This window comes from Entamoeba dispar, genomic scaffold, assembly GCF_000209125.1.
Source record: "Entamoeba dispar SAW760 scf_1105229461111 genomic scaffold, whole genome shotgun sequence".
Classification (NCBI taxonomy): domain Eukaryota; phylum Evosea; order Mastigamoebida; family Endamoebidae; genus Entamoeba; species Entamoeba dispar.
Genome location: NW_001854529.1, coordinates 1 through 20,796, shown reverse-complemented (window position 1 = coordinate 20,796; position 20,796 = coordinate 1). Strand labels below are relative to the sequence as shown.

At 25.5% G+C, this 20,796-nt stretch overlaps 8 protein-coding genes across 8 annotated transcripts, besides 44 other annotated features; 4 read left to right on the top strand and 4 right to left on the bottom strand.

The window, feature by feature from the left end:
• Positions 1-67: 67 nt before the first annotated feature.
• Positions 68-538, top strand: EDI_273500 (uncharacterized protein; the record flags this gene model as incomplete). Its single annotated transcript, XM_001738146.1, has 1 exon — positions 68-538. One exon carries the CDS (start codon positions 68-70, stop codon positions 536-538), a length of 471 nt encoding a protein of 156 aa, XP_001738198.1.
• An 8-nt stretch (positions 539-546) lies between these two features.
• Positions 547-567: a sequence feature (AT_rich).
• A 39-nt stretch (positions 568-606) lies between these two features.
• Positions 607-738: a microsatellite.
• Positions 739-751: 13 nt separating this feature from the next.
• Positions 752-801: a sequence feature (AT_rich).
• Positions 802-818: 17 nt separating this feature from the next.
• Positions 819-960: a microsatellite.
• Positions 961-1,192: 232 nt separating this feature from the next.
• Positions 1,193-1,250: a sequence feature (AT_rich).
• Positions 1,251-1,295: 45 nt separating this feature from the next.
• Positions 1,296-1,468: a microsatellite.
• Positions 1,469-1,842: 374 nt separating this feature from the next.
• Positions 1,843-2,117: a repeat region.
• Positions 2,118-2,210: 93 nt separating this feature from the next.
• Positions 2,211-2,317: a microsatellite.
• An 80-nt stretch (positions 2,318-2,397) lies between these two features.
• Positions 2,398-2,551: a microsatellite.
• Positions 2,425-2,598: a microsatellite.
• Positions 2,599-2,949: 351 nt separating this feature from the next.
• Positions 2,950-3,043: a microsatellite.
• A 35-nt stretch (positions 3,044-3,078) lies between these two features.
• Positions 3,079-3,132: a sequence feature (AT_rich).
• Positions 3,133-3,255: 123 nt separating this feature from the next.
• Positions 3,256-3,294: a sequence feature (AT_rich).
• A 28-nt stretch (positions 3,295-3,322) lies between these two features.
• Positions 3,323-3,376: a sequence feature (AT_rich).
• A 338-nt stretch (positions 3,377-3,714) lies between these two features.
• Positions 3,715-3,746: a sequence feature (AT_rich).
• Positions 3,747-3,862: 116 nt separating this feature from the next.
• Positions 3,863-4,026: a microsatellite.
• A 60-nt stretch (positions 4,027-4,086) lies between these two features.
• Positions 4,087-4,266: a microsatellite.
• A 356-nt stretch (positions 4,267-4,622) lies between these two features.
• Positions 4,623-4,792: a microsatellite.
• Positions 4,715-4,896: a microsatellite.
• Positions 4,897-4,975: a microsatellite.
• Positions 4,976-5,052: 77 nt separating this feature from the next.
• Positions 5,053-5,114: a sequence feature (AT_rich).
• Positions 5,115-5,129: 15 nt separating this feature from the next.
• Positions 5,130-5,310: a microsatellite.
• Positions 5,196-5,369: a microsatellite.
• Positions 5,333-5,510: a microsatellite.
• Positions 5,386-5,558: a microsatellite.
• Positions 5,559-5,602: 44 nt separating this feature from the next.
• Positions 5,603-5,776: a microsatellite.
• An 86-nt stretch (positions 5,777-5,862) lies between these two features.
• Positions 5,863-6,030: a microsatellite.
• Positions 6,031-6,263: 233 nt separating this feature from the next.
• Positions 6,264-6,297: a sequence feature (AT_rich).
• A 210-nt stretch (positions 6,298-6,507) lies between these two features.
• Positions 6,508-6,534: a sequence feature (AT_rich).
• An 8-nt stretch (positions 6,535-6,542) lies between these two features.
• Positions 6,543-6,666: a microsatellite.
• An 11-nt stretch (positions 6,667-6,677) lies between these two features.
• Positions 6,678-6,751: a sequence feature (AT_rich).
• A 26-nt stretch (positions 6,752-6,777) lies between these two features.
• Positions 6,778-6,874: a microsatellite.
• A 33-nt stretch (positions 6,875-6,907) lies between these two features.
• Positions 6,908-7,107: a sequence feature (AT_rich).
• A 27-nt stretch (positions 7,108-7,134) lies between these two features.
• Positions 7,135-7,727: a repeat region.
• Positions 7,728-7,730: 3 nt separating this feature from the next.
• Positions 7,731-7,840: a microsatellite.
• A 4-nt stretch (positions 7,841-7,844) lies between these two features.
• Positions 7,845-7,882: a sequence feature (AT_rich).
• Positions 7,883-8,183: 301 nt separating this feature from the next.
• Positions 8,184-8,237: a microsatellite.
• A 436-nt stretch (positions 8,238-8,673) lies between these two features.
• Positions 8,674-8,800: a microsatellite.
• On the bottom strand, positions 8,797-9,105 carry EDI_273490 (uncharacterized protein; the record flags this gene model as incomplete). The annotated part of the gene is made up of 1 exon (XM_001738145.1): positions 8,797-9,105. One exon carries the CDS (start codon positions 9,103-9,105, stop codon positions 8,797-8,799), a length of 309 nt encoding a protein of 102 aa, XP_001738197.1.
• A 283-nt stretch (positions 9,106-9,388) lies between these two features.
• EDI_273480 (uncharacterized protein) lies at positions 9,389-9,706 on the top strand (the record flags this gene model as incomplete). Its single annotated transcript, XM_001738144.1, has 1 exon — positions 9,389-9,706. One exon carries the CDS (start codon positions 9,389-9,391, stop codon positions 9,704-9,706), a length of 318 nt encoding a protein of 105 aa, XP_001738196.1.
• Positions 9,707-9,880: 174 nt separating this feature from the next.
• Positions 9,881-9,956: a sequence feature (AT_rich).
• On the bottom strand, positions 9,914-10,648 carry EDI_273470 (uncharacterized protein; the record flags this gene model as incomplete). The annotated part of the gene is made up of 1 exon (XM_001738143.1): positions 9,914-10,648. One exon carries the CDS (start codon positions 10,646-10,648, stop codon positions 9,914-9,916), a length of 735 nt encoding a protein of 244 aa, XP_001738195.1.
• Positions 10,649-10,692: 44 nt separating this feature from the next.
• Positions 10,693-10,738: a microsatellite.
• A 13-nt stretch (positions 10,739-10,751) lies between these two features.
• Positions 10,752-11,243, bottom strand: EDI_273460 (uncharacterized protein; the record flags this gene model as incomplete). The annotated part of the gene is made up of 1 exon (XM_001738142.1): positions 10,752-11,243. One exon carries the CDS (start codon positions 11,241-11,243, stop codon positions 10,752-10,754), a length of 492 nt encoding a protein of 163 aa, XP_001738194.1.
• A 144-nt stretch (positions 11,244-11,387) lies between these two features.
• EDI_273450 (uncharacterized protein) lies at positions 11,388-13,058 on the top strand (the record flags this gene model as incomplete). The annotated part of the gene is made up of 1 exon (XM_001738141.1): positions 11,388-13,058. The coding sequence occupies one exon, from the start codon at positions 11,388-11,390 to the stop codon at positions 13,056-13,058; it is 1,671 nt and encodes a 556-aa protein (XP_001738193.1).
• Positions 12,950-12,988: a microsatellite.
• Positions 13,059-13,071: 13 nt separating the features above from the next.
• Positions 13,072-18,254, bottom strand: EDI_273440 (uncharacterized protein; the record flags this gene model as incomplete). The annotated part of the gene is made up of 3 exons (XM_001738140.1): positions 13,072-15,697; positions 15,811-16,713; positions 16,777-18,254. The coding sequence occupies 3 exons, from the start codon at positions 18,252-18,254 to the stop codon at positions 13,072-13,074; spliced, it is 5,007 nt and encodes a 1,668-aa protein (XP_001738192.1).
• A 275-nt stretch (positions 18,255-18,529) lies between these two features.
• On the top strand, positions 18,530-19,420 carry EDI_273430 (uncharacterized protein; the record flags this gene model as incomplete). Its single annotated transcript, XM_001738139.1, has 1 exon — positions 18,530-19,420. The coding sequence occupies one exon, from the start codon at positions 18,530-18,532 to the stop codon at positions 19,418-19,420; it is 891 nt and encodes a 296-aa protein (XP_001738191.1).
• Positions 19,421-20,309: 889 nt separating this feature from the next.
• Positions 20,310-20,363: a microsatellite.
• A 272-nt stretch (positions 20,364-20,635) lies between these two features.
• Positions 20,636-20,795: a microsatellite.
• Positions 20,673-20,789: a microsatellite.
• Position 20,796: the final 1 nt, after the last annotated feature.

Below are 20,796 nucleotides of genomic sequence, written 5' to 3'. Positions count from 1 at the left end.
AAGTCGTTTTGCTATAAAATCACTTCAACTATTCAGCATCAACGAAATCTATTTTAATTCAATTGCAATGAAGTTTGGAATAACAATCAATGTATCATGTGAACTTGGCTATGAAGAAGAGATGAAAGAGAAAGGAGAGATGGATGAGAAGACAAAGAAAAGAGTCATCAAAAACACAAAACGAAGAAGGGATATAAACAAATCAGCAATAACATTCAACACAATGGTTCAAATGGTAGAAAACATTGGATATAAAATCACAAAGAGATCAATCAAAAGTGCAAAGAAAACAATCCAAATGATCAAAATCAAAGAAATTGGAATTGGAGAAGAATGGAAAATGAAAGAAGAAAGAATCCAAGAAATTGGAAGTTTAATCAATCAATACATTAAAGGACTCATCACAGGAACAGGTAAAACAATTATACTAAGAAATGATGATCAATATATTAATTCATTATTCATCATCAATACTGAAGAAGAGAATAAATGGATGAATATATCAGAAAGTACTTCACATGAAGTGTTTTTATTGTAATTATCTTCTTTTTAAATTATATTTAAAATGGTTTAATTTGACAACATCAATAAATGATGAACAACACCAAAAAAGAATAAAAACACAAAGAATAAATTACAATAAAGATGAATTAAATAAATAAAGATAAATCAACAATCCATAACACATTCAAATACATCATTTAATCAAAATAAAAATAATGATGAAATATGAATAAACAAAACACTCCTCATTAATTTTTATCATGTTTTTTTTCTATATTATATAACTTTTATTAATTTGGTTGATATAAAATGATTAATAAATAAATATAATGATAATATAATTGATATGATAATAAAGATATAATAAATAATATGTGATATTAATAAAAAGTAGAATTAAAAAAGAAATATAAACAATTAATAGAATAATAATGATGAGAATAGAAAGAATATTAAATAGATGTTGTGTACAAATAACATTCTTTTGTTTATTTAGATTATCATTATTTGTTTTACTTTCTGAATTATTTGTTATGTTATTAACTATTATTTGTTTCATTTACCTTCTTTTTCTATATCAGTATCTTCTTTCTTTTCTTTATTGTAAATAATATCTTTTTGTTTATTCTGATAAGGGGAACCAAAATAAGGGAAGTAATAATGCACCTAAAAACCACAAAAGAAAATGAATAAAATATTTTGAATTAATAAAATAATGTTAATTATTTTATATCAATAAATAAAAAGCTTTTTTATTGCATATTTCTAATTTCTATAATAAAAGTGCATCCTTTATTCATCATTCTTTTCATTTTTTATTATCTCATTTTGAATTATTCCTTTTGATCTTCTTTCATTTTATAATCTCAACATTCTACTTTTATTCTTTTCATCTTCTTCTTCATAATTTCACTTTTTTCTTTTATATCATTCTTTTTCATTATTTCTCTTATTTAATTTTTTTGCAGCTAACACAAAACAGAAGAATTGCAATGATAAAATATTTCATTGAATAATTTGAATAACTTGATTAGATAATAAATTAAATAAAATGATTAAGTTTATTTCATTACTCTCATTTATCATTTTATCATAACTTTGATAAACTGAAAAATATAAAATTCATATTATCATTATTTGAATGATTAACATATAATACTGTTATTTAATTATTGTTGTTAAATGAAATTAAAATGAGATTATACAAATGAAAGATGAAAATAATAAGATTTGAATATTATCTATATGATAAATAGAAGAAATGAGAATGAAATCGTGAGAATAAAGGATTAAGAAATTGATAGAAGAATTCATAAAAAAACTACACAACACAGTATAAATTAATTAAGTATTGATAGATTGTTTTATATTGTTCAACCAGATGGAGACCATATCATTCTTGTTTTTAGTTAACTTTATGAAATGGTTGTGATAGAGACATTATTTCATGATATCCATTATATTTTTAATTACAAAATTGTTGATTTTTTATATTGTCAATTTATATTTTTAATTCTTTAACTAATTTAGTGCCATGTGTATTTATTAGCTCATTTATTGAAATTACTTTGAAATATCTTTATTTTATTTCTTATTTCTTTAATTTTTTTATCAGTTTAGTTTATTTATGTAGTATAAGAATGTAACGAAAATCATATAGAAATAAATATACACCAACAAATAGATTTAGAAGATATTATCATGATATAACTACAATATATTAATGAAATAATATCCATAATCACTTTAATAATAATTATCATAATTATACATATAATAGTACATTTATAAATAAACACAATTATAATAAAAAAGAAAAGTAATTAATATAACCACAAATACCATAATACAGGTAAAATGTTTAATCAATATTATGATGAGAATAAACAAGGTAAAAGATATAGAAGCAAAAGATATTACAAGAAAAGACAATGAAGGAGAGACAAAAGAAAACAAGAAAATAATACAAAAATGATGAAGAGATTTAAAGAAATAGAAAAGATATTGAAAGAAAAACTAAATAAGAAAGAAGAAGAATGAAAAGAAATACGCATAGAGATTGAAGAAAAGAATAAATAATAATAAAAGAAAGAATACAATAATAAGAAAGAGATATAGAAGGGTCACGAAATTATGCATTTTATTCGTATTTATCATTATATTATTATAATGATTTGTGATGTTGTTAATTATTTCATAATTGTTGTCTAAATGTAATGAATGTCTTCATTGTTTGATTAAAATATGGTGTTTATGATTGTTAGATCATTGAAGTGAATTGTCATAATCCAAAATAATTCTTGTTAATTGATTAAAAGGTAAAAATAGTAGAAAATACAATTAGATAAAAATATTTGTGATTAAATATGAGAATAACATATTTGTACATTATGAGTTCTATCTTTCTACTTCGTTCTCTGTATTAAATGAATATATCTGTTGATGAAATTCAAATAAAATAAATATAAAAAGAAAATGATAAAAGAAAGAATAAAGAAAATAATAAGAAAATAAATATAATGATTAATGATAAAATTAATGAGTTATTATCATGAATGAAAGTTGAAGATGAACATTAAATTCATTATTATTAATTATAATTGATTAATTTATAATACATATTAAATAGTCATTCTTCATTCTGTATTATTGTGTTGATGTTTAAATTATTCAATTTGTTATTATCATATCATCATTTCATTGAAACTTCTTATTTATTATCTTTTTATTTGTTTCATCATTTATCTCTTGTTTTATATGATAATATAAATAAATTAAATTGTATATTATCATCATTCATCATTGATAATCATCTGTGATATAATTTAATGTTTATATCAATAAATATATCATTTAAATAGATAAATAATAACATTTGTTAACATATCATTATGATATCTCATCAATGTGATAAATGAAATGTAACAGATTCATCAATAACAATAAGATTGATATTCATATTTATATAATCATTGTTATTCATAAATAACATTATAAATTTGAATTAACATAATGTTCTTCTTTATTATTTTTCATAATGATATTTTCACATTAAAATAGAATTGAAGGTAAATGAAAAGAAATAAAGAATAATATAAAAAGAACATAATTATGAATGAATATACTCAACAATTCAATATACATCATACTCAATACAATAAGATATTACAAAATGTCAACTGATTGTTATAGAATTTGTATTTTACCTACTTTTTATTTTATTTTATAATTTATAATTTTAAGAGAAAATAATAGAAAACAGAATAATCTAATATTCAAAAAATATATTACACTATTTTCAATTGAGCAATTTATTTAAATGCATAATTTCTTCGCTTATTTTGGTTCCCGATATAGAAGAAGAGAAGAAAATGATAATTAGAAAGATATGAGAAAGAGAAATAAAAGAAATGGAAAGAAAAATAGAAGAAATGGAGAAATACAAAGTAAAGAAGAAGAAATAAGAAAAAGAGAGAAGAAGTAAAGAAGAGAGATAAAGAAATAGAAAGAATGAAGAGTAAACACCAGATAGAATTCTATCATAAAGAAGAAGAAATATAAACATTAAAATTGAATTTAGAGAAACAAAAGAAAGAAAGAGAAGAAGAAACTAATAGATTAAAGAAAGAAATAGAGAAATAAATAAGAAGAAGAAAACAATAAAACAAAAGATAAAATCAAATAACAAGAAGAAGAAATAACAAAGAAGAAAGAACAGAAATACAAAGAAATTAAAGAGAAAGAAATAGAAAGAAGAAAAAACAAGGAATAGAAAACATCATCAATAAAGAAGATATCAAAAATTTAAATTTTAACAAAGTGAAGAAGAAGAAAACAATACCATTGACAAAAACAGAAACACTAAAGAAGTGAGTCAAGTGGAATAATTATAGAAGAAAGAAATGGATACCATCAAAGAAGAATCCAGGAATGAACTAAAACAAATACAAGAATGAGTAATTCAAATCATGAGAGAAGATTTACTGAGAATGATATTAGAAGAACTAGAGAAGACAATTGGAGAGAAAATCAATATAGAATAAATAATGAAAAACAAATGAACTATCAGAAATAGAAGAAAAGAAGATAAAAAGTTATTAATGTTATTGATTAAATATAATAAATATTAAAATATAAATAAGAAATTAAAGAAATTAAAGAGATATAGAAGAAAGAAGAATAAAGATAAATAAAGAAGAAGAATATATAGAAATGAATAAAAGAGCAAGATGAATAGATGAAAGAAATAAGAAAAGATAATATAAATAAAAATAAATATAATGAATAATTATACAACAAATCCATCTTTAAACTAAAATAAATAATGATAAATTACATGAAAGATCAAATAGATAATAATAAAAAGAAATAATACAAATAAATAAATAAATATATTATTATTATTATTATTATTATTATTATTATTATTATTATTATTATTATTATTATTATTATTATTATTATTATTATTTCAAAAAAACATGTAATGAAATAATTAAATATATAAATGAAGAATGGAAGTGTGAAAGTAAAAATATAGAAGATATCAAAAAAAGAAATATATAAAATATCATATTATATTTCTAAATATCAAGAAAATATATTTATATGATATTGAAATGATGAAATTAAGAATATAATAAAAAGATCCAATAAATTAAAAGAAATGTTAATAACAAGAATTACACTATAATTAAAATAATAAAGAGAAATAAATAATAAAATGATGAATATATTATTAATAAAACATGAAAATAAACAATAGAATATTTAATCAATAAGAAGAATAGAATAGACTTTAATAAAGAAGATAGGAGAAGAATAAGTAAAAATAAAATAATAATAAGAATTAGAAGAAGATTAAATAAAATATATAATATCATAATGATGAATAATAAAATAAGAAGAGGCAAATATAAATTAGAATTAATAAGAATAATAATATATTATGAATTGAAATAATAAAATAGGAGAACTAATGAAATGAATAAGAATGGAAAATAGAAAAGATGGTATAAAATAGATGGTAAGAGAATTAATAAAAATGAAAATAATGAAATATATTTATTGTCACAAAATAAGAATGAACTATCTATAGTAATAAAATATTTAAATAATAAATTTAATGAAATATATATTAACAAATTGAAATTACATAATGTAAGTATTCATTTAATAAATTACTTTGAAAATGAAATGAATGATAAAAAAAATTAACAATTAAAATAATGATTAATAGTAATATAAAATAATATAATTAATTAAAATTAATGCAAGGAAATGGTACATTTGTATTAATTAACAAATCATTAATTACATAAAATAATATTCAGAAATGATTTATTATTTATAATGATAAAATAACAACATTAAAACATATATTATTAAATTAAATTATAAATAAGAATATACAAATAAATAAACCTGATTTAATAAATGAATATAATTAGAAAAGAGTTAAATTAAAATATAAAATAAATATAAAGAATTATGAAGAAATGGAGAAGAAAACAAGAGAAAATAAATTTATTCTTTAATATAAATGAAAAGAATAAATTCTAAAGAAGAATATAAAATAGTGAAATGTTCATTTTATAGAATAAGAAATAGTTAATAAAACTAAAAAAAGATTTTTTAAAAGACCAGAATTATATAGAAGATAAAACAAATAAAAATAATAAATGATATGATAATTGTATTTGATAAATCTGGGATTCATTAATAAATTTGAAATGTCTAAAAGAAGTAAAAGTAATTCCATTAATAATGTTAATAAATATATTATTTAATAAAGAATTTGTATGAATGTTAAAAACAATGTATTATAATTTTATGGGAGATAATGATAAAAGAATAATGGTTAAGAACATAAAAACACATAATGAAATGGTATAGTGACCATAGAGGTGAATATAAAGAAGTATTTCATGAACAAGACTCTGAAGAGAGTAAATGATGTAATCTCATCTGAGTAAAGTAATAGAAAAAAAACAAGATCTAGTGATTATTATTTTATTTTTAATTTTTATTCTTTGAGATATTTATTTTAATTTATTTATTTATTGATTGATTTTATTTATTATTATAAAACTTATTATAATTTTTTATTTATTTTATTTATTTATTTTCTATTATTTATTTTTAATTTTTATTTATTTATTTTATTATAACTCTTTTTTTAATTTAAATTTATTAAAATAAGAAATATTTATTTATTATTTATTTCTTTTTTCATAATTATTTTTATGGTACAATTTAATAATAGTGTGATAAATTATTTATGGTATATTATTAATTATTTAATTATTTATATTTTATATAATATTTTATTTTATATTATTTATTATATTATAATATTGTTTATTATATTGTTTAATATCAAAAACAATTATTTTCTTTTCTCATATTTATAATTTTATAATCTATTTCATTTAAAAATAAACTCTGATTTATTATAGTTTATTATATTATCAAATATATATTTATTTTTATTTCATATTCATTTAATTAATACAAAAAGAATAATTTATATTTTCATTTATATTAATAATTAATTAGAAAATAATTTTTAAATAATAAAAACATAAAAATACTTATATATTTCATTTCCAATGAAATAAAAATATAAAAATAAAAAGTAGTTAATTAAGTATTAATAGAAATATCTTCTATTGTTCCTTGCTCAGGGGAGACTAATCCCATCCTTTCGCTTTAAATGTATTTGTTCTTCAACTATTGCCTTATTCTTTGCTTTTAGTTGTTGAACGGTGAGAATTTTCTTTTCTCATTTTTGATGTGGAATAGAGTATTTAAACATCCCTTATTTAAATATTCATTATTTAATTTCTTTTTAATTTTGATGGGTTTAGATTTCTTCTTCTTTATTTTCTTATTTTAAGGAGAGTATATAATTACTATATTGCTTTAGGCTAATATTCTTTTAGCCTCATCCACTTGACCCTTTTCCTTTGATAATCTTTCTTATATTATCAAATAATACTTGTATTCTAACAAGTAATAATACCATCTTTATAAATACCCATTCGTTTATTGTCAATGATATTCTGTCATTATACATAATAAACACTGCTATTCTTGCAGTACCGGGTAAGATGTTTTTCTAACCAAACGCAACGTCATAACCAGTCCATAACTGGTGGGAATCGAGGGATGGAAATATTTTAGGGATCTGTGTGGTGTCTCTGACGTGCTACCTTCGAATCATGAAATAAAAATATAAAAATAATAATAGTATAAAAGAAAAAGAAGAAATAAAAATAAAACAGAATAATAAAGTTAATAAGAAATAGATAATAAAAAAGATATAAAAATAGAATAAGATAATAATTAAGAAATAGATAAAATTTAAATATATTAAGAAGAAGATATTTAAATAAAACACAACAATGATCACAAAAGGAGTGTGATGACGTGGCAACTAAAAATAGAAATAGAACATGACGTGGATACACGTCAAATTTATAAATAGAATGAATGACGTGGTAACACATCAATGAGGTTAAATAAAACTCAAATGACGTAATCAATACGTGGATAAAACTCAAAGAATTATGGGATGAATAACACAAAAATCTTAAAAAGTCAGATGAAAATCTAAAAATCTCAAATAGAAAAGTCAGCTGACTAAACTGACCAAAATTATAGTAAATAATAGTAAAATATATAATAAAATATAATAAAAATATATAGTCATATATAATATATATATATATTTTGGACCTCAAAAAGTCAGAATAGGAATAAAATTGACTCACTCGATGACTATATTGGGATGAATAACAAGAATAATTATGGGAAAAATAAAGAAACACTAAATAGTAAATATGAAGTTAAAATAATAAATAACAAAAAAGAATAACACAAAACGTCTAATAAAATATTGTAGTGGTGTATAACACAAAAGTCAGCGCAACTGAATTATTAGATCGCTGACCCTAGTTTATATAATAATGTATATGTGGCAGGGTTGAAATTAACGTTCAAAAATTTCAAATGGTGAGGAATTAGGGTGAAAGAAAGGTGCAGAAATAAGAAAAAAAATGTAACATAGAAACATAAAGAAGCAGAGAAACATACAAAAAACGAATAAAGAACGAGAGAAAGGTGAAGTATTGTAAGAGCAATGAGGAATAAAATAAAGTTTATATCAAATAATAAAAAAAATATTAATTAAATAGGAATAAGTATAATAAAAACAGTAAATTATATTATAAACAAATATAAACAATACAAAAATATCATTAAAAATAAAATTAAAAATAACGAAAAGAATCAATTAGAATCACCACATAAATTTCCAAGATCGTGATAAAAGAAAGCGATTTCACCTACAATACGTTCGATATTACTATAATTAACAAGGAAGTTTTTAATATCATTAAGAAGATATCTAATATAATTATCTAAGCATGGATCATATTCATATTCCTTAACGAAAATTAATTGATGGACCCAAAACGATATGGCATATAACAGACTTCTTCCATCAGTTGTAAGATTGGTTTTTAACCGGTCATCTATATCCACAGCAAGCTCAATGATTAAAGTTTTTAACTTATCTATGCAAATTGCCTTACTCATTGATGAAATTTTCAAGTTCTCCCGTTTTTAAATTCAATGATTAGTTGGCAACAAATATACAATACGGATTTTTATACTATCCAAAAGAACATAAAAGTCAACAAAAATGTCTGTTTAGAATAAAAATTGTCTGTCAAAATGTCTCTTCAATCAATAAATAATAAAAGGTATATTAAACAATATAATCAAATAATTACAATATACCACGTAAAATGTCTGTTTATCGGCGTTAATACACGTATTTAATTATATAAAAACGCCCCGACTAAACTCAATATTCAAAATGAGTATTACAGTAGACGAACGAATTGAAGTTTTACAAATAGAAGATCTAAAAGTCAATACATTAGCGAGTTACTTTATCGACTTAGATGGTGTACAGGAATTATGCGAAGACTTAGCCGAGTTATATAAGAAAGAACAAACAGCAACACTGGGAGATGAAAAATATTTAAGAATACTAGAAAAAGAAGCATACCTAATAGAAGATATAGCTTTGACTGCTATAAACTTTTTAAATACACACAAAAAGGTCCTAGAAGTGATGAAAAGATGCTCCTCCAAACGCTCTAAACAAACAAAGCCCGAAAAAAATAATTGAATTAACTTTTATCATTCGTTTTATGTTAAGAATTTGATAATCAACTGACTAACAATAATTAAAATCATTAGTATTAATAAGACAATAGAGGCAGCAATCGAATAACATATTCTATTTAGTATCTTCGGCTGTTTTAATAAAGAATCCATAGAAATACGTTCAGTTGTATCACTCATAATAATATAAATAAATGAAATAACAAGTTAATCAATTAATTAATTTATCATGTTTTAAATAAAATTCAAAATAAGTATCATTGATTTTAAGCAAATCCTCACTCGTTTTATACATATCTAGTTCGACATTTCTTCCTCTTTGTAATACTCTGCGAAACTGTTCTTTTAAATCTCCACAATACAACAAAACAAATAAATCATGTCTATAATTTTTCATTAACATTGGATAAATAACACCATTTAATAAAAGTTGTATGACTTGTTTAATTTCGATTGCTGCCGTATCAACCTTGACAAATTTAACATTAATATTATCTAAGCTAGGAATATCATACATTTCACATAAATCATCTATATCATTTTTAATATCTTCACGTTCTTCAATGGTGAGAGATTCATCACCATCACAAAATATACTAAGAGCTTCACTTAAATGTCTTTCCCATATAACAATTGTTGCTCGCCTGAACTCCTGTTTCATAAACTGTTTTCTATAACATCCTAATACATATTTCTGGAATTGATAATTCTTTATCACACCACGATGTAAACATTCTAAACGCGATTCACCATCAATATCAAAATCTATATACTCTTGAACAAAAAACACATCTTCCATATCAATACACACACTTCGTAAATAATTAAGGATAGTTGTCTTACCAACTGCAAGTCCCCCACTCAAGAATATATGACGAGTAAAGGAACTTGATTTACAACAACTAACAGGCAAAGCGGAAACACATCTAACAACAGAATCGACCATTTAATAAATCTAGATAAAAACGTTTCCCAATTAATTCAATTTTCAAAATAAATCAAAACAACAAAAATAAAAAAAAAAAAAAATAAACAACCAATTAAAATAATCAATTTTCACTTTCCGGTTTTTTAGGCTTCTTTTCTTCATCAGAATTTTTACCATTACCAAGCAAAGCACCACGTTCCTTTTCATCATCATCAAAATCATCTCTCTTCTTCTTGGAATATCGTCTAACCCATTCAGGCAAGTCTATCATTTTTATGTCCTTTTTGGCGCATTTACCATACTTCTTTTTTACCCATGCATTATAAGAGTTCAAATTAACACCGTTTTCATCCAAAAACTGAGACATACGCTCACTTCGCAAAATACTTTCCAATTTGGACCTTAATACAACACTTTTCTCAGTATCATCTTCAATCTTACCAGATACATTTAATTTCCAGTCCAGATAAGAGGGCTCTTTCATCACATAATACAGTCTTTTAACAAAACTGTTTACATCAGGTTCGCGCTGACTTTCCATAAAAACGTCAGCAATATCTTTACTTAATACATCATAGTGGATATCATCCCTATTACCAGCAAAATTGGACATTATCAACTGATTTTTTAGTTTATATTTTTCAGAGTTTAAATATACCAGTTCCACTCATTGACGTAATATACAACACGATTCCACGTAAACAAAAACCTCAACAGACAATATAAAAACACCCACTTTTTTTTACATAACAAACAGATGTCAACAAATCAATTCACGGTAGAACCATCGAGAAACGACTTTATACACCTTAATGAAGCTCTGAAAACAAACAAACCACTCCACTTCACGTCTCGGTATTTATATCTAACTCTATGGGGAGACGAGATAAAAAACAACATCCAATTTAAAGAAGTGGTCGATCGAATGGCGGGAGCAACGAGCAACGTACAGTACGCACACGTGTCTCCCGTAGAACACGATGATATTAATCCAAGACCACACCAGCACATGCTAATAGTGCTAAAACGTCCAAAGTCGTTTAAAGCAAGACCCATTATAACACACGCAGATGGAACCAAACAAACCTTTTGGTATTCAAGGGTCAATTCATACACTTCCAGGACCGGCGATATCTCCGCGCTAGTAAAATATATAACCAAGAAAGGCAAAGGCATATTCCAAGGAGATCCAGATAAAAAGGAAGAGCTCAAACAGACTTGGATCAATGCCTTAAACGACATGGATTCATATAGAGACTATAAAGAGCTAGAACAGAACCTAATGGAAATTAATGCAGAAAAATACATCCAACAGGAAGGACGCATTAAGGCACGTTGGATGAGAAAAAATGCAAGAAGAATTGATATGGAACAGTACACAAAAACAGATTTATTACCATGGAGAGAGGACATGGAAGAAATTAAAACAATTAGAAAATGGATAAAATGCGCCTCTGGAGATCGCTATCGTATGGGCAATTTATTCATAGTAGGATCGACTAAAACGGGGAAAACAGAATTCGCTGTTCAGGAAATATTTATGAAATATAACACGTTTATGCTGCGCGGAGATTCGCTATTTGATACTTACGACGACGAACAACATTACAAATTTATATTATTTGACGATATTAACTACGATAAAAATACCATTCGTCTAATTAAAGCAATAACTTCAACAATAAACAAGAAAACCGTCGTAAACATAAAGTATTCAAAGGCAATAGTAACAGCGAGACCTTGCATACATTTGCTTAATCAAAAAGAGTACGAGAACGTAGTAAATCTGATGAGAGAAAATGGAGGTTACTCATGGTGGAGAAGAAACTCATTAACAGTATTTTTAGATAAAAAGATTTATAAAGACCCCCAAGAATCTGAAAATTCATCAGAAAACATGCAAGAACAAGAAACAAATTACGACCCCCAAAAGGACCTCGAAGAGAAATACAATGCTTTGGAAGAAAAAGATGAAGATACTACTATACAAGAAGAATACGCACCAGAGCACGTCTCGTTTTATAATAGAGTGACGTCACTACTGGAAGAACTGGGCTATGATGATGATTTCTTATCCAACTTAGACGAGAAGATAAAGGAAAAGAAAAAGAATAATCCTCGCTTAGAAAAAACGCTAAGAGAATCACAACAAGACAATGAAAGTATGCAAGAAGAGTGGAACAATGACTTAGAGGAATATCAATCTTCCAATCCTCTTGGAATACCAAAAGAAGACTTCAAAGACTTCGAAAAAGAGACCATGTCTTCTTACGAAAAACAGAGAAATAGTTACTTTGCAAGACACATGGATTCTTCATCTGATGATTACGATGATGATGAAGATTATGAAGATGAAGAAATGAACAATCCAATGGAACATAGACCATTCGGAGGAAAAGATAATGATATGGATATCATCTACGATTAAACAATTAATTGAATTAATTTATTATATATCTTCTTACTTCTGGTCTTCTTTTATATTTTGGATCATCAGCAGGATTAGTTTGTTGAGGTTGAGTAGTAGATGGATCGAATGAAGCACCATCAACTGTTTGTATTTTAGGTTTCTTTTCTTTGTATTCTATTTGAGGTTGTTTATAAGGATATTCAATTAATTTTTGAGGTTCATATTCATAATCAATTTGTTTTTGTTTTTGTTTATAACCAATTTGAGGTTGTTTATATTCAAATCCAATAGTCTGTTGAGTCTGTTTATCTTTAAGTTTAAGTTTATCAGAATTATCTTTAAGTAACAAAGGATTAACATTAGTTAAATATTGAGTAGGAACTTGAGTTTCTTCACCAATTGTAACACCAAATTGTTTATTACCAGGAGTTACAATATTTAAATCATTCAATAAATCAGGATCAACTTCCATTACAACAGCACTTGGTTTATAACCAGGTTTATTCTTCTTAGGCTTAATGAGATCTTTAGCATAATCATCATTACTTTTAACAGTATTATCAACCTTCATAACTTGACCATTTTGTTTAGCTTGTTCATCTCGATTAACTTGATTATAATAATCTTTCTGAGTACGACTATAATATTCTTGTAAATTCTCTTGTACTTTGGGATTACGTAAAGCCAGACTCAAAGAACCAGATTGAACGCCATTTTCAATTAACAATTGTTGTTGTTTAGAAACATTATCATGTTCAGTAGCCGAATCATACGCATTCATAAAATTAGTAGCATCCTTCTTAAGAAGTTCATATGCTTGTCGTCGATCATTAGAATTAGCAGAAGGATCAGTATATTGTTTTATAACATAATCAACAGTCTCAAAATATCGTTGTGTATATTTATTATTTTTGTGTACTCTACCTTCATGAGCACCAACTTTCTTTTCAACTTGTGAAAAAATCTTATATACTTCATCAAATAATCCACGTTCAGCATTATATTCAAGAAAACGTTGTTGCTTAAAACCAGTAAAAGCTTGAGAAGCAATACGATTCTTACCAATAAAAGCCTTTGCAAATTCTCTATCTTCAACTATTTCAGGTTGAGATACATGAACTTTATCAGCACGCGTAGCAACAGGAATAACAACTACAACTTTTTGTTTACCTTCTTTATAATTCTGAGCAGCATTATAACCTCTATTACCTTCACCATAAGCAGTCTGTATATTATTAATATTATTAACCATATTTGATATATCAGCATTAGGATTTTGATTATACAATCTAAAACCTCTAGCAACTGCAGCAAATTGTGCATCAAGTGTCCTTATAACTTTACTACGTTCAGCAGGATCAGAAATACTATAAACATATTTATATAATTCATCTTTATCAATTTTTAAATTTCCACCTACTTTATTACAAATACTTATAATAGGTTTCCATCTATCAAAATACACATCATTAGTTTGTTGTCTAAATACTTCATTATTAACCTTTTGTTCAATAACCAATGCATTCTGTTTCATATAATCAAAATCTTTATCAAAATGTTGTTGATTATCTTTAGCGACGACAAGAGAATGCTGATTATAATCAATACGTTCATTCAAAGATTGAATATAATTCATAATCTGATCACGTTCATGATTATATTGATCGGGACTAACAACCTTTAAATTAGTCAAGTATTTAGTCAAATCAAACACGGTCTTCCTAAGAATTTGATTTTCACCTTCATATTGAGTAATAGCTCTAGCAAGATCATTTTGACCTCTAAATAACATTTTATTTTCATTACTTAAAGTAGCAAGTGTAGCATCAGTTTCTTGTTTATTCCTAGAAATAATATTCATTAACTGTCCCATTGAAGACCGATGAGCATCCAATATATTTTCAATACCATCAATACGTTCATTTGTATTTTTAACATTATTTACATAATAACTCAATTCCTGTAAACGATTATCCGTCTGATCAAATTTAGAATTTACATAATTCTGATAAGCACGCATTTCATCTTTAGTAATAAACATATTTTGATTACGATTAAGCTCAATCTGTTGTTGTTCCAATTGTTTTTGTTTATTCTTAATCTTCTTAATTCTCCTATTAGCTTCTTGTTGATCTAAACTACCTTTTTTAACAGCTTCTTTAATATCATGTATTTCATTTGTATTATAATTTATTTGATCTTGAAGAGTTTCTTGATACGTATCATATGTAATAAACTTCTGTCTATAATCATTGAATCGTTTTTCAGTACGTTCAGCATATTCATCTAAATCACTATCAGCAATTTGAGCTTTTAATTTAGCTTCAGCAGCAATACGATTAGCATCATTAACTTGTTGTTGCAATGACTGATTAACACGTTGTTGTTGTTTATTATTATCTCTGATTTGTTGTTTCATTTCATCTCTCATTTCTTGTTTAAGTTTATTACGTTCATACTCACTTAATGGTTGTCGAGGTTTAACTTTTTCTTTTTCTTCTTCTTCATCATTCTTTTTATAATAACTATCATAAGGTACATATGGACGTACACCGTAACGATAAAATTGAACTTCATTATCAATAGGTTGTCTATTATATCTAAATTGTGTACGATATCCAGACCAATTAGTGTGATATTCTTCATCATCATAAATTCTTCTTTTATAACCACGTCTTAAATTTTTACGTTTAAAACGATTCCAATGAGGTTGTATAACATCAAAATAACGATTCATTAAAAATAAGTAGATTAAAGATTAGGATTTGACTCGGGCATACCATTATTAGGTAATACAACTCCTCCATTACTATATGTTTGATCACCACTATTAAATACTGTATCAGGATTAATAGAAGGTTTATTACTATTATCAGCATTTCCAACTACAATATAAGTAGAAGAATCAGCAGCAGAAGGAACAACTAATCCCATATTATTTTTAGCATAACCAATAAATCCAGAATATGGTTTAAATATTTCAGCATTTGGAGTAAGAACTTTTCTTAATCCTCTTAATGTAACATCAAATTGCCAATGAATAGTTAAAGTACAAGCATTCATAGCAGCAACAGCTTGTGGAGCTTTAAGTGAAATAAGTAATTGAGGATTCCATGCACTATACATATTATCTTGTGATAATACTTGTTTCGTATTTGTTGTTGGTAAATACATTGATTTCTCCATCATTGATGCAGCATCTAATTGTCTAATAACACCCCATCTACTTCCATAATACAATGTCTTTTCATTTGCAGATGAATAACTTGATACAACACCATAATCAGGTACTCCAAAATATTTAGTACCATTAACTTCAACTACTTTAATTTTAACACCGTTTCTATCCCATGCAGTACAAATAGAAGGGAAAGTAGCACTATTCAATAAACCATTACCAATAAATGTCATTTCAAGTGATGCTCTAACAGCATTAACTTTATATTGATCATACATTCCCATATAATTTTCAAAATATTGAGTAGAAGTAAGAATAGCATTTACATTTCTAATTAATGTAGCTTCACTTGAACCAATAGGTACATTAATATTAACATCTTCTTGTACAGAAATTACTACATTAGTAGAATCTCTTTGTTGCATTGCACTTGCAAAATTACCAAATGCTTGTCTTCTTAAAGTACTTCTTCTTCCTCTTCTTCTCATAGTACGTCTACCTCTCATTCTTCTTGGCATAACCAAATGAAAATAATAGATCAATTAGTTCACATATAACAAAGGCACAGTTTTACCAGATAAAGAATCAACTTTACTAACATAAGTAGAAGAAATGGATGTATTATTATTCGTAAAAACAGCAGCAATATAATCATCAGAAGTAGATCTTCCAATATTAAGTCCACCACCATTAACAGCGAATTTACCAGAATTACTAATAACGCCATTCTTATAATTAACTCCAACAGCAATGGAATAGTTGTTTTCATAACTACTGCCAATAACATCATCAAAGAAATTAGTCATATCAAAATCTGAGGAATCACTAGCAACACAATAAGAATAAATTCTAAGAGCATTACTGACACTTCCCATAACAAGAGCATAAACATAATCATTGTTACTATAAGAAGCATTAGTAATAGCACTATTCCAACTCTCATTAGGTTTTCTAATATAAATATCAAAATACATATAATCATTTTCATAATGTCCTTCTCCTGTGAGTGGAATCATTTCATTTAATACACTTGAACCATCAGAAATATACCAATGTAAGAAAGAAAACGATTCAACAATTTCATTCTTAGTTGTTCTCAATTGCTTAAATCTTACTGTAATATATCCCATAACTTTAAGAATATAACTATCATTAATTGTTAAACTAGCATTAGTACTAACTTGATTCAAATAAGCAGTCCATTGATTATTATCAATAAAATCGAGTCTGGTACCTCTGATTTCAGTTATTTCTATTTTAACACCAGCTTTTAATATAGCATATAAATCATTAGGAGCTTGTTCAGTTGGTTCAGCACCTTTCTCAAGAACAACCGTATTAGTTTGTTTAACACTTGAAGCAGTATTCCATTCTAATTGATTTTCATCAAAATATTGAACAACACTCAACATACGATTATTTTCATCACCAGTCATACCAGGCAATTGAGCTTTTGCACCGTATAATATACAAGGAATAAATCTACCATTTTGTAATTCTGGTTTAAATTCATATAATTTGCCGCTCATAATTGTTGGAATCGTCATCATCTTCTCACTACTACTAACACCTTGAATATCCAATGATAAATGCATTGGTGCACCTGGCATTTTAGATTGATAAATATAAGAAGAATAAGAAGAAAATTCATCATAAGATGGTTCACTATAATAAGTATTACTTCCAATTACATTTTGATAAAATCCATTAGGAATTGTACGTCTAGCAGCCATTCCATAAATACAAGGAAATGTTATTTCTTGTGTAACAATACTTCCTTGTTCATCAGAAGGTTTATTAATAGTTTTACCATATGAATAATTTGTATTTAAATAAGTAAGTAAGTTATTTGATTGATCAGCTTCAGTCAAATCACCAGTAGTAATCAATTTAATAAAATCATTATATGTATAAGAAGTATAATTAACACCATTATCAGTACTTACTCTATAAGCATAATTTGTATTCCAAACAGTATTAAATGAAACTTTAGCACTTACACCTTTAGTAACATCACCACAAATATGTACATCCATAATTTTAAATTGATCAAAACAATCGCATAATTCTCTAAATACAAGACTTTTACTTAATAATCCCAATGAACCAAAATAGTATGAACATCATTACCCATTCCAGTAACACCAGTAATATCAATTTTACCTTCCCATGAATCACTCACTGGAATAGTAGCAGTTAACTCTTGTTGTGTACTTCTTTTAACAACATCAACATTTTTTTTCGGTTTTAAAGCATCACGACCACTCGTGGAATTAGCAGCAGATCTCATCTAAATGAATAATAAGTTAAGATGCAAGAACTATATGACATAACAGATATTAAAAACCAATTAGAAACAACAAATTCTAATACTTTTAATATCATTTCAGAAAAAAATAAATATACTTTATACAATTTTCCTTCTTCATCTAATTTACAACAAAAAACAATTACTTATACATCAAATGGTATTAAAGATTTAGTACCAGATGATGGTTATGATGGAATATCACAAGCTAAAATTAACATTATTGTACCACAACAATCATTACAAGAAAAAACAATTACTTACACAACAAGAGGAACACAAACACTACTACCAGATACAAATTATGATGGAATATCTAAAGCAACAATTAATATAAATGTACCACAACCAATATTCAATGAAATAATAGCAAATATTTCAGATAATGGAACATATGAATATACACCAAATCCTTCAACAGATGGTATTTCTAAAGTAACAATAAATGTAAATGTTTTACAGTACTTTATAGATAAATTAAATTGTTATTATTTAAACGTTTCTCATATACAAAATCTAAGAGAAATATCAACAACAATTATTTATGGACCTACAACAGAAGCCAATATCAACTGGACAAATAGATGGGGAAGATTTATAGGATATTCAGACACTGCATCAATAACTTTATCTTCTTCATGGCCATTCTTAATAATGTGGAAAGGTTCAGACAATGAAGCATACATTCAATTACAACGATCAACATCAATTCCAATACGAAATGGAGTACTTACATGGGTTCACGTATTAGAAGAAGATACTTCAACAGTTATATTACGATGTATGGACTCATCAAAAAATGACAGAGCATTATTTGTTTCATATGTAGAAGAATTCTCAGAACCAAGAGACTTTATAGACTTATACTTCTTTTATCCCACAATTTTTAATTAACTTTTTAATCTCTTATTTTCATTTTAATGGAAGAAATATACGACGTCACAGCCTTAGCAAGAGAAATCACTGATGCAGGACAAACTTACTTTGATATTATAAGTGAAAAAACGACATATAGACTAGAAAATTTTGGTAATCCAAATCCGCAATACAACTTCATAAAATTCAACGGAGTAGCATTAACAGCAGACAATACAACAACAAACATCACTCAAATAATACCATTTAGTACAATAGCAACATACCGCCAATTCCTATCAACAGCATTAGAAAATGACACCGACTACGGAGCACTAATGTACGACGCAACATCAAATATACATATCGGTTTATTCCACAATAATTCATCAGAAAATATTCAACCAACAATCCCATTCGATAAAGGAAGTCAAATAGTTTTTCAAATTTTAATAAATCCTTCTTCCGATTTAATACCAATATACGAAGGAAGTTATACAACTTTTAGACCAATACCTCCAGAATGCGACTTATTAATAGTAGCATCATCATCCACAAGTGTAGATGTACTACGCTTAACAAACAAAGGAGATTCAACAAATCAACCTTCAGGAGACCAAGAATTACAACTAATAATAGATTCACAATCTCATTCAAATCCACCAAAAGCTAATTCAACTATTTTGAAATCCATGTTAAACTTAACAACACTCCTTTCAAAAACTTCTTAATTTAATTTCTTTGTGAAAATTTAACGTTGTCAGTTGTCAGGAAAATAAGAGTGAAATAACAACCGAAGGGGAGTGCATGTAACGATTTCCTGATAACTGATAACATTAAATCAAGCAAAGGAATTTTATGTTATTCATCCCAATATAGTCATCGAGTGAGTCAATTTTATTCCTATTCTGACTTTTTGAGGTCCAAAATATATATATATATTATATATGACTATATATTTTTATTATATTTTATTATATATTTTACTATTATTTACTATAATTTTGGTCAGTTTAGTCAGCTGACTTTTCTATTTGAGATTTTTAGATTTTCATCTGACTTTTTAAGATTTTTGTGTTATTCATCCCATAATTCTTTGAGTTTTATCCACGTATTGATTACGTCATTTGAGTTTTATTTAACCTCATTGATGTGTTACCACGTCATTCATTCTATTTATAAATTTGACGTGTATCCACGTCATGTTCTATTTCTATTTTTAGTTGCCACGTCATCACACTCCTTTTGTGATCATTGTTGTGTTTTATTTAAATATCTTCTTCTTAATATATTTAAATTTTATCTATTTCTTAATTATTATCTTATTCTATTTTTATATCTTTTTTATTATCTATTTCTTATTAACTTTATTATTCTGTTTTATTTTTATTTCTTCTTTTTCTTTTATACTATTA